The sequence below is a fragment of the Salvelinus sp. IW2-2015 genome, linkage group LG12 (genome assembly GCF_002910315.2).
Source record: "Salvelinus sp. IW2-2015 linkage group LG12, ASM291031v2, whole genome shotgun sequence".
Lineage (NCBI taxonomy): Eukaryota > Metazoa > Chordata > Actinopteri > Salmoniformes > Salmonidae > Salvelinus > Salvelinus sp. IW2-2015.
The window spans coordinates 7,558,220-7,573,971 of NC_036852.1; the positions used below are offsets into that span (position 1 = coordinate 7,558,220).

Genomic DNA, 15,752 nt, shown 5'->3' on the forward strand with positions numbered 1-15,752 from the left:
AGATGAAGATCAGATCAAATTTGATGACCAATTTATGCAGAAATCCAGGTAATTCTAAAGGGTTCACATACTTTTTCTTGCCACCCTAGCCTRGCTACTGTTATTTTACTGCTGCTCTTTAATTATTTGTTACTTTTCTTTTTTACTTATCTATTTTTTATTTAACACATTTTTCTTCAAACTGCATGATTGGTTAAAGGCTTGTAACAAAGCATTTCACTGTAAGGTCTACACCTGTTGTATTCGGCGCATGTGACAAATACAATTTGAGTTGATAATCATACACAGGTGAAGAACTAGGGAAGACAAAGCTCTCAGGGAATGTGGCATCATCATCCTCACCATGTATATCTCTGTAGCTGTCACAACAGCTAGAGGAAGACATATAGTCTCATTACTGGCATGTCCCAAAAGGACTCAGTCAACTCTTCTATTATTTTCTCCCTCTGTAACCAACCTGAAGCTCATGTTGCTGGCTTTGTTGTTTCTCAACATCCAGACTAGATTTCTTCGAAATGTTTTCCTTTTGCTTGATAATAAGTTGAACTGGTACGAGGTGCAAACTTTGCTCATGTGCAAACGCTTAGTACCACGTTTTGAATATTGAACTAGCCTTCTTCTRCCACTGCATGCCATTTTATTTTGATAGGAGGAAGGAGAGGAGAACAACAACAGTGAATGTGGACCAGAGTATAACAGCACGGTTTCGATTTTAGGATCAGCCCACAGCTTGTAATTGTATTATTAACTAGCMGAGGGCAGAGGACAGGGTAATGGTCTACTTCATCACTCTGGGCCTCTAGAACCGCTTCTTCCCGAGTGATATATGATATAACAAGTCATCTCTATCATCCAACCACCCCGCTTTTCCCTAGTCTCCTAAAAAATATAAACAAATGGCCGCATAAGAACATTACTCATAAATATGCACTTCCCGCATTTTTTAGGAGTTTTCTTTTTCTGGTTTGTGATAGTGTGGGGTAAATTATATTGTGGATAAATCACAGTGCCAGACTTTGATAATAGATGTTTTTAAGATTATATGACAGATAACAGTGTGTACTTTGTACTGACCCAAGCTCAGGTGGAAGAGGCAAAAGAGATCTGGGAAAGCGAGATGAGAATAACACATTTCATATCAAATCACAACATATACTGTTATTCACATGAAGCTGTAAAAATGTATTTATTAAATATACATTTGTTTACAATATACCTGAATAATTCTAGAAAACAAATTCAAAATAAATAGAATATTTAAATGAATTGTATTCAATAATTGTATCAGTGAGGTACAGTGAGGTACATCTTTTACAATAACGTTCTGTAGATAAATACCTAATGCACTTAAAATAATATAGACAGCCAATAACAATCCTTTATCGTGGGTCCTTCATGACAGAAAATCATCCCCTGAATACATGTTTCCTTTGTATAGCAAGCTTGCCACCCAGATTTGTTGTACAATTGAGTTGTTCTGTTGGTTTGCTAATTGTGCAAAATATGAAGACTTGACGTTTTACCAATGTAAGAGCAAGTGACATGGTTTCTGGAGGAGACTGTAGCAAATGTGTACAATACTGTACTTCTCCGTTCAACAAAACTCACGACAACAACAACCAGGACAAGCGCTCTCCTGAGAAGGAAACGACCGTTACACCCTAAACTCCCTCGGATTATCTTCTTCAGGTCTAGAGATAATTCATTTCGAAAGTTACTAGCACAATCACATAACGTTGTACTGTACTATATTTTCACTTTCAGACATCTAGTATCCGTTTACTGTACCACTCTTTGGTGATTCATAAAAGCATAACATGTCGCAGGGTGTCGGTGATGGTGGATGCAGAAAGAAATGAAACGGTTATTGGCAGTGAGGGCACAACAAACAACATACTGGGAACAGAAAACCGATGTGTTCAGAGAACAAAAGGGGACCAGCCACAAAGTCCTTGGCACACAGTCACAATGCTTTTCAGTGAGATTTGATCAGTGGTTTAGCCAGGGAGCAAGAACAGGTGCATTGCTTGCCCAGACCTTGCCTTGGCAGATGGCCGAACATCATTAATCAGTCGTTATCACATTCACAATCCACAAGTGAATACAAGTAAGTGAGTTAGAGTACCGGTGCCCAACCAACCCCAAACGGATAAATCCCTTTAATTGTACATTCAGAATGGAAGGCTATATAAAGCGCGCTTATAAAGTCACTGGGGTGGATCTGATTCTTTGAGGCTTTTTGTCTCCTGACTTTAGAGCAATATAATATAAAGTAGATATATCATAAATGTTCTCCAATTGTCATTGCACATAAAAAGTGGTACAGCTCCCATGCCCCAATAAACAGCCTTTGAGATATAAAACTGCGGAATGACCATCCTCCCTTGYGTCATTCTTGGAGCCAGACAGTGAATGGATCACCAATGATCACTGCTCCTAGAAAGRCCAGGGACAGGCAGGTGACTAACCTACCCAGAGGGGCCTGTTCTGTATTTGAGGCCAGGAAGAACAGTGCGCAGAACAGGAGGCAGGAAATTGGGCAAAGAAGGCTATGGTGGCATCAGATGTAGTACTCCATTCTGCTGTGACTCACAGAGCTGAGCAGGTCCAGGTTTAGATCCAAGACCAAGTCTACAGGATAGCTGTTCTCCAGGCCTGCAGGGTAGCTGTGTTCCGGGCTGTGTCTGGGATCCTTCTTCTGTGAGATGGAGGACTTCTCCTGGGGGTGGGTGTGGCTGTAGCGGCGGTACAGGAAGCATGACGTCACGGCCACGGCACAGAGGGTGATGAGGAACACAACTGTGATGAGACCTGGGAAGAGAGAGCCAGAGGGAGAGAACATTGCTTTAACTTTAAAGTTAATAATTCTGGGGGTTACTTGGTAAATATGAATATCCCTAAAGTCAAGAGTATTTGTTTCAGGGAGAATGGCTGTACACTGACAGAAATTAAATAATTTGRTACATAATTTKAATTATGAACAAACAGATAACTGGGGATGATCTTCTGGCTAACCTCCAATTACTGCTGAATCACTTCTTGTCTTCTTCAGTCGATCTATGCCCCTATCGACGCCCTCTGAATGATTTATTCCAGAAGAAAGGAAGCAAGCAAACAAAGGAGATGTCAGACATGACCTTCAATTAAATTCGGTGGACGATGAAAGGCTACGTGGAATTTATAAAAGCATTTCAATCAATGAGTCATTTAATTTAGTAATTATGCCTGCTCATGTCAAACCCTAAAAGAGATAGGTCAAGTTAATGAGTCATTAAAGACCCACTCTGTGGTACTTACAGCCGTTTAAACCCTTTGCATAATTTGGATTTACAGTGCATTCGGAAAGTATTCAGACCCCTTCCCTTTCTCCACATTTTGTTACGTTACAGCTTCATTCTYAAATGGATTAAATAAATGTTTTCCCTCATCAATCCTCATTAACACAATACCTCATAATGACAAAGCAAAAACAGGTTTAGAATTTTTGGCAAATCTATTACAAATAAAAAACAGAAATACCTTATTTACATAAGTATTCAGACCCTTTGCTATCAGACCCGAAATTGAGCTCAGGTGCATCCTGCTTCCATTGATCATCCTTGAGATGTTTCGACAACTTGATTGGAGTCCACCTGTYGTAAATTCAGTTGATTGGACATGATTTGGAAAYGCACACATCTGTCTATATAAGGTCCCACAGTTGACAGTGCATGCCAGAGCAAAAACCAGGAATTGTCCGTAGAGRRCRGAGACAGGATTGTGTCGAAGCACAGATCTGAAGATGGGTGSCAACAAAATTCTGCCCCCAAGAACACAGTCTTAAATGGAATAAGTTTGGAACCATCAAGACTCTTCCTAGAGCTGGCCGCCCAGCCAAACTGAYCAATCMGGGGAGAAGGGCCTAGGCCAGAGAGGTGACCAAGTACCRGATGGTCACTCTGACAGATTTCCAGAGTTCCTCTGTGGACATGGGATAACCTTSCAGAAGGACAAACATCTCTGCAGCACTCCACCAATCAGGCCTTTATGGTAGCGTAGCCAGYCAGAAGCCACTCCTCAGTAAAAGGCACATGACAGCCCACTTYGAGTTTYCCAAAAGTCARCTAAAGGACTCTCAGACCATGAGAAACAAGATTCTTTGGTCTGATGAAACCAAGATTGAACTCTTTGGCCTGAAGGCCAAGCGTCACGTCTGGAGGAAACCTGGCAGCATCCCTACGGTAAAGCATGGTGGTGGCAGCATTATGCTGTGGAGATGTTTTACAGGGGCAGGGACTGGGAGACTAGTRAGGATCGAGGGAAAGATGAACGGGGGAAAGTACAGAGAGATCCTTGATGACCTGCTCCAGAGTGCTCAGGACCTCAGACTGGGGTGAAGGTTCACCTTCCAACAGGACAACGACCCTAAGCACACAGCAAAGACAACACAGGAGTGGCTTCGGTACAAGTCTCTGAATGTCCTTGAGTGGCCCAACCAGAGCCCAGACTTGAACCCGATCAAACATCTCTTGAGAGACCTGAAAATAGCTGTGCGGTGACGCTCCTAATTCTACCGGAGAGAGCTTGAGAGGGAAGAGATTGAGAAGAATGGTAGAAACTCCGAAATACAGGTGTGCCAAGCTTGTAGCGTCATACCCAAGAAGACTCGAGGCTGTAATCGCTGCCAAAGGTGATTCAACAAAGTACTGAGTAAAAAAACAAAAAACYTTTTTTGCTTTGTCATCATGGGGTATTGTGTGTAGACTGATGAGGGGYYAAAATGGTCGAATCAATTTTAGAATAAAGCTGTAATGTAACAAAARGTGGGAAAACTCKWTACTTTCCGAATGCACTGTATGCTAATAGAATTACATAAATAAAATCCATATTGTGAAGCCAAACATGATTCACATCAATGSTGTTAAACTCACCAGATGTTGATTGTGAAGTTGTACTATCAGCCAAGGCTCCACAGTTCGATTCAACTAGATTGCCAAGAACATGGACTAATGAGCTTCCATGATTCAAAATGGCTGTCTTCAGCGGTGTCAAATGATTGAACTGGACAGACGACAGGCAGCCAATGAAACCCTTGGATCCTGCCCTAATGACCTCCTCAGCCAAACCAGCATGTCCTGCTGATGTACCTGTGACTTTACCCAAAGTCAGAGATCGTAGTGTGTTCATCTTCATGTCAGAAAAAAGGTTGTATTTTTGGTTGATGTCTTTGTCAATCTGGTTTAAGAAAAAAGCAAACATTTCCAAATACACTTGAACATGCCATCAAGGTGGGATGACTGTCTATGCTATAAGCATGATGCTTTGCTATGTTGAAATAGATTCAGATAGATATCACTGACCTGGACATGAAGGTCTTTGCCTRCCCGGTGTACTTGGACACGGTGGAGCTGCCCATCGGCTAGGCTGGAGGCTTTGGGAGTAAAGATCTCTGCTCTCTTCTCTCTGTTCAGATGGAACCAGATCTGCAGACTCCCTACAAAAGTTAAGAAAATCATCTTACAATGTTGTTAAGAGATAAAGACAGAGAGAACAATGGGATTGAGATAGCAAAAGATAGCTACCGTTGTTAGCGAGGATGATAGCCAGGTACTGTTGATGGTAGGTGCTGACACAGAGTAACATGGCAGGGGTGTGYGTCGTCAGAAAGCTGAAGGCAACATTTTCTCTGGARTRGCRGTTGTGGGCATAGATGGCTGAGGACTGGCTATGGACTGGCTGACTGCTGGACGACTGGCTACCTCTGTCTCTGTTGTGCATGACTGGAAAAGGCATCTGGAAGGTAAGGGTCACCGAGGAGCCACTCTCAAAGGACATTGACACTTCTGTTACAGGGATACAAACATGGATGTTGTTATTAGTGTAGAAGGCTCRTARTCAGTAGTGCTGTATTGTGCTGTTGATCTCAGACACTGAATCAGACAGCATTTGCAAGAACCGGCTTATCTGAATGGMGAATGGGTCAGAACAAAAGGGATGCTTGAAAGAGTAAAACTCAAAGAAACATGGCTAGATCATCAATGGATCAAACAGAAGTCACAKATTCTCTGCGGTACCAAGTGCCTCTACCCCTAAAGCACGACCCTGTCCAGAAACCTCATTCAAAACGCTGTGAATAGGTGATATCTGAATATCTGAAGTGATAAAACCTGCTTTGATGCCAGTGGATTAATACAGGATTCATCCATAATGGGTGACGTAGTCTCCTGTTGTGTGTCAGGCCAACATGAACAAAGCTTTTGAATGGAARTCAATCCAATAGAAAATATGTCCTGGCCCGTCATATTAGTTTCAGATTTATGGAAATGAATGAGCCAAAGGGATTGAAAAGAAAGTATCTCTGATCTTTTTAATACATATGCTTTGATCACTCCTTTGATCAAATACACTTCCCAAATCTTTTGAAATAACACTTTTGTAAATCTAATTTCATACTTTCAAATATTGTAGCTACATTGTCCTAACCACAAAGACAGGCATTAACTCAGCTTCTCGCAATCTTTTTAGCTTATTGCTGTTTGTTGGGGTTACTCACCTTTCTTGCAGTGTGGTCCATTGTAGGCAGAGTGTGTACAGTCACAGACATATCCACTGTTCTTCTCCATACACCGCCCTCTGTTATGACAGACACTAGCAGAGCCGCTGCAGTGGCCWGGGCAGCCTGGGGTCACTCCTGGGGTCAACTTGGCCTGCTCCTCCAGGTCAAGGGTCACGCCGTTCAGGGTCAATGCACGGATGCAGCCRAGGAAACTGCTCTCTTTGAAGGTGGATCCTCCTGGCAGGAAGTAGGCAGTAGGTAACACAGGAAGTATAAACAGTACGTTTAAACTGCTCTTGAAATAGAAGAATACTACTTCCAATGTGGAACTAAACAGTATCTAATATGCAAAGAAAGTGTTGTTATGGTTTGACCTGAGTCTAGTGCCTACCTACGAACAGTAGTCTTTTGAGCTGCAGGCGGTAGTGCCCTTCAGAGGGGGCCTCCAGAGTGTGTAGGGGCAGCTGGTCCACTTGCAGGGAAGCCTCCTTCAGGTTGCGTTCAGCCCTAACGTAGTGCCACTGCTTATCATTCAAGGGGACAGGGGACGTCACCGTCAAGTCCACCGGGCCATTCCCCACGTCAAAGATMAATGTTATAGCTGAGGGAGCTGAGCAGACAGATAGAAATTCAAGTTAAAGATGGATTTAAGATGGATTTGTCTTTGGCTTGTAGTCTTTGGCTCCTGGGCCAATGTATTKTCCCTACTAAACCACAGTTTTCCATAATGTTATCAGGACTATCTAATCAAATCCAAGTCATCTTTCATCTAGAACAGAAAAWGTTTCAACTTGAGGTGATCATTTACACAAGTGACCAGAGAGGAGTTAGGGTCTGGTTGATTTGGGATTCAGGGAGAGACAGACTCACTGGTCAACTTCAGGGTGATGAAGTCAGAGGTCCCCAGGTTCTCCAGGAGAACACCAGAGGAAGCTGTGGTCTTGAAATACAGGGAGATGTCCGCACTGAGCTCAGCCTGGAACTTAGGGAAGTGGAGGGACGACGACCCAGGATAGAACGAGGCTGCATTCCACAGGAACCCTGCAAATACAGGAAAGTACAGTTAAAAAAATATAGTAACTGAATATGTAATAACTCGGACAATTTACCCGACTTCCCCCTACTGTTAAAAAAATACAGAACTTTTTTGTTGGCATAGTCTGTATGAACAAAAAATATAATTATTATTGGCACACTCGCTTTTGGGATAATTATATGAACTGAACGAAACTTACTGTCACCGTTGCAGTGAAGGGAACCGACTCTGTATACAGCTGCTGAGCCTGTCCTGTTGGTGTCTCCTATTACAATCTCKGTCAGTGGRAGGTGATCTTTGTAGGACAGCAATCCTGTGTCGTTTACCCTGTTGGAAAAAGTCTCAATAAATTTAGACACGACCTCAGTTTACTCATTTTAAAGATGTACTCAAAGCTCTGAGAAATGATCAATTTATAGAAGGAAAGACTGATTGGTAAAACACATAAATGTTGTTAATGCAGGTCATAAAACATATAAATGCAATGGCATCCACTGTACCATAAGTGTGTGTCTGCATCACAGTTGCAGAAGTAGTTCATGTCGATGCAGTTTTCCTCCAGGCTGCAGGAGCACTGTTGGACCCCAGGTACAGAGCCTCCCCAGTAGGTCTGTTTCTCTCCACTCCCGTCCAGCCACCATGACAGGGGCCTCCCATCTACAACCAAGGCACATTTATTTCCATCATGCAATCTCTATGAAAAGAAAACAATGTATTACATCATCAACTCTACTCTTTGTCTGGCCAATGTGGTCTGCTTGGCACATAGGACATGTTCACCTGCTACATACAGAGGTTATTCTTCTGCCATCATAGAAAACACATGATTGATTTTTAGTCTTGTAAACCCGACCCTGCGCACGCCGTGGGAGGCAGACGTCTGCCTCGGGAGACTTTGTAGGCAATTCCACTGCAAGTTGGTGAAATACCTTGTCTTGACATATTGTCTTGCCTGTATCTAAAACAAGACCGTCTGCATCAATATTTCATATGAGACACAAAAAATCCCCAGGCGAGACAGCAGAAGAACTCAGCGAGGCTTTTTTCACAGTGGGAGTTGGAATCAAAGGGAGCAGAGGGTTCGGCAATACTCACTCTGAATATTTTTGCACAACTTTTTTGGGCAGAAATCCATTATGTAATTTGAATTAAACTTGAGCTCTCAGTATACTGTTTGCACTTACCAGGCTTCCGATAAGACTCACCCCAAGTATTGAAGAGACGGGACTTCCTGCAGCTGTAGACCACTTCCTGTTGACAGTGCTCAGACTGTCCAATCAGAGTGCGGAGCTGCTCCAGGGAGGCTGTGTAGTTGAACCGCATCACATACGGCTTCTTTGTTGTGGCTCCAGTCACATTCACAAACCCACTGTTGTTGTGGCCCACCACTGTCCATACCTTGTCCTCTATAGGGAAGACAGAGCAGGCATTTAACTTTATATACAGGATAATCAGGTTAACAGCACTGTGGATAATCCAGATTATCATAGTAGCATGAGAAAGACTTCTAGAATGTAATTTTGTTTCCCAAGATAGGTGTCCTTCACATTTCTAATTATTAATTTAATTCAGATTAGTCAACTGTATGGAACGTACACCAGAGATAAACAAAGATGTGTAAAGTGGTGGACACACTTCAGAATTTTTTTATTTGACCTTTATTCATACAGGTTTTCCTCATTGAGATAACATCTCTATTCCAAGAGAGATCTTCATCGCATTAGCCTCATATTATCTAATTGAGAATATCCAAAAACTGCACCAGTAGCTTCCCTGGCCTAGCCTGGTTACCAAATGCTGTGCTCACCATCGTTTCACTAGAATCCTGGTTTAACCAGGCTATGCCAAGCCATGAGCTCACCAGTCATGTTGCAGTAGACCAGTGTTGCCTTTAGAGGACCACTCCCATCTGGATCAATGTGAAAGTAGCCAGACGTACTCCCCATTTGTCGGTGTGCCTCACACGACGCTTCATAAATAGCTGTGGGAAGCAAGATCAATACTTATATCAATAGCCCATACGCGTGTCGCAGTGAATGTATGAACGTATGCCAAGAGCACTAGCTCAATTACATTTTCTTGTCACACGCAAAATGTGTGAACGGTAATGGTTTGAAGTAGAAAGCCACGGCAGCTTTTAACCGGGGGTTGAGGTACATTATAATTCAGCAGTCAGTAAAGTGCCCTCCACTTCACACTTAATGACACCCTGATGGGAATGTCAATGAGAGTTCAGTGATGGGAAATAGTGTAAACACTAATGTAACGTTAGTCACTCTATACAGTATATTAAACATAATATACACTCAGTGGCCAGTTTATTAGGTACACCCGTCTAGTACCGGGTCAGACCCCCTTTGCCTCCAGAACAGCCTGAATTCTTTGGGCATGGAAACGTTGCTCAATTGGTATCAAGGGACCTAATGTGTGCCAGGAAAACATTTCCCACACCCTTACGCCACCAGCCTGTACCGGGTGGACAGCAGGTAGGATGGGCCATGGACTCATGCTGCTTACACCAAATTCGGACACTGCCATCAGCATGACGCAATAGGAACTGTGAATCGTCGGACCAGGCAATGTTTTTCCACTCCTCAATTGTCCAGTGTTGGTGATCACGTGACCACTGGAGGCTCTTCTTTCTGTTTTTAGCTGATAAGAGTGGAACCGGGTGTGGTCGTCTGCTGCAATAGCCCATCCGTGACAAGGACCGACGGGTTGTGCGTTCCGAGTTGCCGTTCTGCACACCATTGTTGTACTGTGCAGTTATTTGCCTGTTTGTGGCCCGCCTGTTAGCTTGCATGATTCTTGCCATTTTCCTTCCACCTCTCTCAACAACGAGCTGTTTTCACCCACAGGACTGCCACTGGCTGGATGTTTTTTATTCATCCCACCATTCTCGGTAAACACTAGACGTTGTTGTGCATGACAAGTCCAGGAGGCCGGCCATTTCTAAGATACTGGAACCGTCGCGCCTGGCACCGACGCTCATAACACGCTCAAAATCGCTTAGGTCACTCATTTTGCCCATTCTAAAGTTCAATCCAACAGTAACTGAATGGCTCGATGCCTGTCTGCTTGCTTTATATAGCAAGCCATGGCAACGTGACTCACAGTCTGTAGGAGCAAACCATTTTCTCTAACAGGGTTGTGTACCTAATAAACTGTCCACTGAGTGTATTTGTACTGTATGTTTTCACAGGTGAATATTTTCATTGTCATGAAGGAGCCAGTTTAAAGGGCGACTGAGTTGGTTTTGGGGTGTAGTTTGATGTCGGTGTCTCTTGTGTGTCTTCGTCGGTGGGAAGAGTTAACCAAATAATTTAGCCAATTGACTTCAGCCAGCTGGTGTGCGACCATGGCAAAATTGGTTTGACTTTGGATAGCCTATCCATGTGGCTAGTTAGGGACCATCAATAAATTACACAATTTAGACAATATTTTATTTTCATATTTCGTAATATTTTCATATTACACACCTTTTAGTTTTCTCATTAAATGCTTTCAATATTTGTATAGGATTTTCTAAAATGTATAGCTGGTTTGAGGTTTTTAAGCGTTTGAAATTTGGAGCTATTGGAATTTGAACACTTTGTCCCATGTACCTTGTGTCATTTACCGATGGTCTCTAACTAGCCCCATAGGGATATCCAAAGTCAGCCCAAATTTATCACGGGCATTACAATTGGGCCGCAGTTGTGACAGGTTGACTTACAGTTGTGACAGGTTTCTCCAGTGTAGCCTGTCCCTGAGCAGTCACAGTAGAATGTATCCCATGATTGGGTGCATCGTCCGTCATGCTCACAAAAATTAGGCAGACATCTACGGAGAGAGAGAGAGAGACATGTTCAAACTCCAAACACAACTCAAGACAGCAGAGCTGCATATACAGTAGCATGAAAATCCATTAATAGAAGATAAAAGAGATATATAAGGCAGTTCCTCTATCATAGTGTTGTGTCCTTGCATATCCACTGTCTATAACCCTCGATATAGCCACTGTTTGTGCTGTCTCCTCTGCCTGTTCCCTCCATCACTCCACCCCTCCATCTCTCCTTTCCTCCATTGAGCAGGCTTAGGGAGGAAACAGAGTGTGACTCCTGGAGCGCGTCAACCTAATCACTGCTGCCTGCTCTGGCACAGCCACAACATATTTCTCACTCAGCCTAATGGTCAGAGCTGGCACACGGGCAAATCAATATTGGCAGGGATAGATGCCCAGGGACGGCGATCGGAGAACACACACACACACACACACACACACACACACACACACACACACACACACACACACACACACACACACACACACACACACACACACACACACACACACACACACACACACACACACACACACACACACACACACACACACACACACACACACACACACACACACACACACACACACACACACACACACACACACACACAGGAATTCATTATTCAGAGGATGTTTCTGGCTTTGGCAGTGTGACAGTACAGGCATACAGTCCAGGGGCATGCATCCCAAATGGCTCCCTATTCCCTATATAGTACAGAACTTTTGGTCAAAAGTAGAGCACTATGGTGCCATTTAGGATCCACCCCAGGAATAAGCTCTCTGTTGTAATGGGAGTCCTTCCATCTGATCTCAGGTCATACACATGTCATACTGTCTGTTGTAATTGGGAATCCTTCCATCTGATCTCAGGTCATACACATGTCATACTGTCTGTTGTAATGGGAATCCTTCCATCTGATCTCAGGTCATACACATGTCATACTGTCTGTTGTAATGGGAGTCCTTCCATCTGATCTCAGGTCATACACATGTCATACTGATAGATTGAAGAGACAGGAACAGAGATACTTTCCCTTATATTACATAAAACAGTGTCACAAATGACATACAGTAACCTAAATACAAGATATAAAAACATGAATTGTTGAGATTTTGTGAGCATACCTGTTGCGGATCCCACAGATGTCGAACTGAAGCTTGCTGTAATTACCCAAAAGCCCTTGCTGCACACGGGGTAGATCCATAAGTTGGTTGTTTAGGAGGATCTGACGCATGCACCCCTGGAAGGCCACAGTAGGGTTCTTACAGCCCCCACTGTATTGGGGACAACCTGTTGGAAATCATGACAATATTTGAATTGCTAAATCATTCCAGAAATAGTCATCAAACACATTTTGATGAAACACTGATCTAATTAAAACACACACCTAAAAAATTCAAGCATAATTTAAGACACAGTCGTTACCAATCTTCCACCAATAGTTAAAAGACTGCCGTCTTACCTCCAAAAAATACACTATTTCCTGAGTCTGCATGACTTTGTACGTCCATGGTAGATGTTGGCTCATTGTCCAAGACCAGGGAAACCATCAGATCTCTGTAGCTCAGACTAACAGAATGCCACAGTCCATCAGTTACACTGCCTTCTAGTAAAACAGAAGACAGAAAAACACAGCATGGTTTAGGCTACATTTACTGCAGTCCCATAATGCTGCCAGTTCATTGTTATTAGCAAGCGTAGCAAACATTAGCCACCGTAAAGTCACTGTGACATGCCACTAGGTGCCTTTTTCTAGCTAGCTAGCTGCTAACCTATGGAAATGTTTGTTTTCTGCTCAGCAGCTCCATGGACCATTAGGTGCAGTTGGCCTCTGCTGATTTGCAAAACCAGGTGCTGTGATCCCTGTGCCAGGCCGGTGGAGAACAGAAGTCCTTCCTGGTTCCAGGTCCTGAAGTGGAAGTGTACGTCCAGCCCCCACACCCCAAGAGGCTCCAGGGGTAGAGACAGGTAGCTACTGCTGGAGGAAAGGAAGGTGGTGGACACCATCTGGGGCTGGGGCTCAGAGCACGAGAAGGTCACGTTGCCCTGGGGAACAGGGGAAAGGATAAGTCGGGATCAATACCATACCCATTCAGTGGTAGCCTACTACGGTCTTTTATTGAGATGTGCTAAATAGCAACTGATCAAAGAGATGGAAATTGTATACAGTATGGAAAGTCATTCCTTTTGTGTGTCTGTTCTGGAGTCCTTTCCTGTGGCATATACAAAAGGAATGTGCATGCGTCACTGACAATACTGTACGTCACACTAGCAGATACAATGTAATCACTAATTCTGCTTTCATGTCCCAGGGAGAATGAAGGAGCAGTGAGAGTGAATACAGAGTTCAGTATTTGTCCGATACAAATGCTCAGCTTAGCTGTGAAGACATCCTCGATCCTCCTGCTGCCTGCCACAGAGGAGAACAGAACTCAGGCGCTGGCTGTCTATCTGCACTTGACGCATTTTTTAAATGAAATTTCTTATTCCAGTTACTAATACGCATGCACCCATTAAGAAAACGACTGTAAAAACAGTTAAATCCCCGTTGATTGATGAGGAATGGAAACATTTTATAGTTGAGAGGGATGAGGCAAAAGGAATGGCAAGTAAGTCTGGCTGCACAACTGTCTTTTTCACTGCCAAGATTAGCAAACATAGGCATGGCATGACATGCCAGCAACAAACGCTGACACTACACATCCAAGTATATCTGACCAAATTATGAAAGACAAGAATTGTACTTTTGAATTTCCTAAAGTGAGTGTGGAACAGGTGAAAAAAGTATTGTTGTCTATCAACAATGACAAGCCACCGGGGTCTGACAACTTGGATGAAAAATGACTGAGGATGATAGCGGACGATATTGCCGCTCCTATTTGCCATATCTTCCATTTAAACCTACTAGAAATTGTGTGCCCTCAGGCCTGGAGGGAAGCAAAAGTCATTCCGCTACCTAAGAATAGTAAAGCCCCCTTTACTGGCTCAAATAGCCAACCAATCAGCCTGTTACCAACCCGTAGTAAGGTTTTGATGCTATTTGAAGCTATACAATGCTATTTTACAGTAAACAAATTGACAATGGACTTGCAGCACGCTTATAGGGAAGGACATTCAACAAGCACAGCACTTACACAAATAACTTGATGATTGGCGGAGAGAAATTGATGATAAAAAGATTGTGGGGGCTGTTTTGGAAGACTTCAGTGCGGCTTTTGACATTTCAACCATTGTCTGCTGCTGGAAAAATGTATGTGTTATGGCTTTACACCCCCTGCTATATTGTGGATAAAGAGTTACCTGTCTAACAGAACACATATGGTGTTCTTTAATGGTAGCCTCTCCAACATAATCCAGGTAGAATCAGGAATTCCCCAGGGCAGCTTTCTAAGCCCCTTACTTTTTTCAATCTTTACTAACGACATGCGTTTGAGTAAAGCCAATGTATCTATGTATGCGGATGACTCAACACTATACACGTCAGCTACTACACCAACTGAAATGACTGCAACACTTAGCAAAGAGCTTCAGTTAGTTTCAGAAGGGGTGGCTAGAAATAAGATAGTGATAAATATTTAAAAAACTAAAAGTATTGTATTTGGGACAAATCCTTCATTTAAACCCTAAACCTCAACTAAATCTTGGTCAAAACATATTGTTACAACAGTATCTAAGATGGGGAGAAGTCTGTCCATAATAAAGCACTACTCTACCTTCTTAACAGCACTATCAACAAGGCAGGTCCTACAGACCCTAGTTTTGTCGCACCTGGACTATTGTTCAGTCGTGTGGTCAGGTGGCACAAAGAGGGACTTAGGAAAATTGCAATTGGCTCAGAKCAGGGCAGCACGGCTGGCCCTTGGATGTACACAAAGAGCAAACATTAATAATATTCATGTCAATCTCTCCTGGCTCAAAGTAGAGGAGAGATTGACTTCATCACTACTTGCCTTGGCAGCAGCTAATGGGGAACCATAATAAATACAAATACAAATACTGAAACTGAAACTGTCCCCTAACAGATGACAGACTCTCTGCCAGGCAGCATCTCAAATACCTTTACTGTCTCTTTCATTGGCTTCCACAGTTCACATGGATGGTAATGTAAAAAAAAAAAAAGTATTTTATTTCCCCTTTATTTAACCAGGTAGGCTAGTTGAGAACAAGTTCTCATTTACAACTACGACCTGGCCAAGATAAAGCAAAGCAGTCCGACACATACAACAACACAGAGTTACACATGGAATAAACAAAAATATAGTCAATAATACAGTAGAAAATGTCTATATACAGTATATGCAAATTAGGTAAGATAAGGGAGGTAAGGCAATAAATAGGCCATGGTGGCGAAGTA

General features: G+C 43.0%; 1 protein-coding gene across 1 annotated transcript in view; it reads right to left on the reverse strand.

The window, feature by feature from the left end:
- Positions 1 to 1,226: 1,226 nt before the first annotated feature.
- Positions 1,227 to 15,752, reverse strand: part of LOC111970978 (contactin-associated protein-like 5) — a 46,035-nt gene continuing 31,509 nt past the window's right edge. The window contains exons 8-23 of the mRNA XM_023997768.2: positions 13,171 to 13,444; positions 12,861 to 13,004; positions 12,523 to 12,688; positions 11,287 to 11,393; positions 9,433 to 9,552; positions 8,777 to 8,977; positions 8,072 to 8,228; positions 7,771 to 7,898; positions 7,406 to 7,576; positions 6,927 to 7,145; positions 6,533 to 6,772; positions 5,562 to 5,822; positions 5,340 to 5,473; positions 4,911 to 5,214; positions 3,016 to 3,078; positions 1,227 to 2,811 (exon numbers count right to left, since the gene is read on the reverse strand). Of these exons, the coding sequence (XP_023853536.2) occupies positions 2,561 to 2,811; positions 3,016 to 3,078; positions 4,911 to 5,214; positions 5,340 to 5,473; positions 5,562 to 5,822; positions 6,533 to 6,772; positions 6,927 to 7,145; positions 7,406 to 7,576; positions 7,771 to 7,898; positions 8,072 to 8,228; positions 8,777 to 8,977; positions 9,433 to 9,552; positions 11,287 to 11,393; positions 12,523 to 12,688; positions 12,861 to 13,004; positions 13,171 to 13,444 (2,940 nt within the window). The 3' untranslated portion in view covers positions 1,227 to 2,560. The remainder of the gene's footprint in view (positions 2,812 to 3,015; positions 3,079 to 4,910; positions 5,215 to 5,339; positions 5,474 to 5,561; positions 5,823 to 6,532; positions 6,773 to 6,926; positions 7,146 to 7,405; positions 7,577 to 7,770; positions 7,899 to 8,071; positions 8,229 to 8,776; positions 8,978 to 9,432; positions 9,553 to 11,286; positions 11,394 to 12,522; positions 12,689 to 12,860; positions 13,005 to 13,170; positions 13,445 to 15,752) is intronic.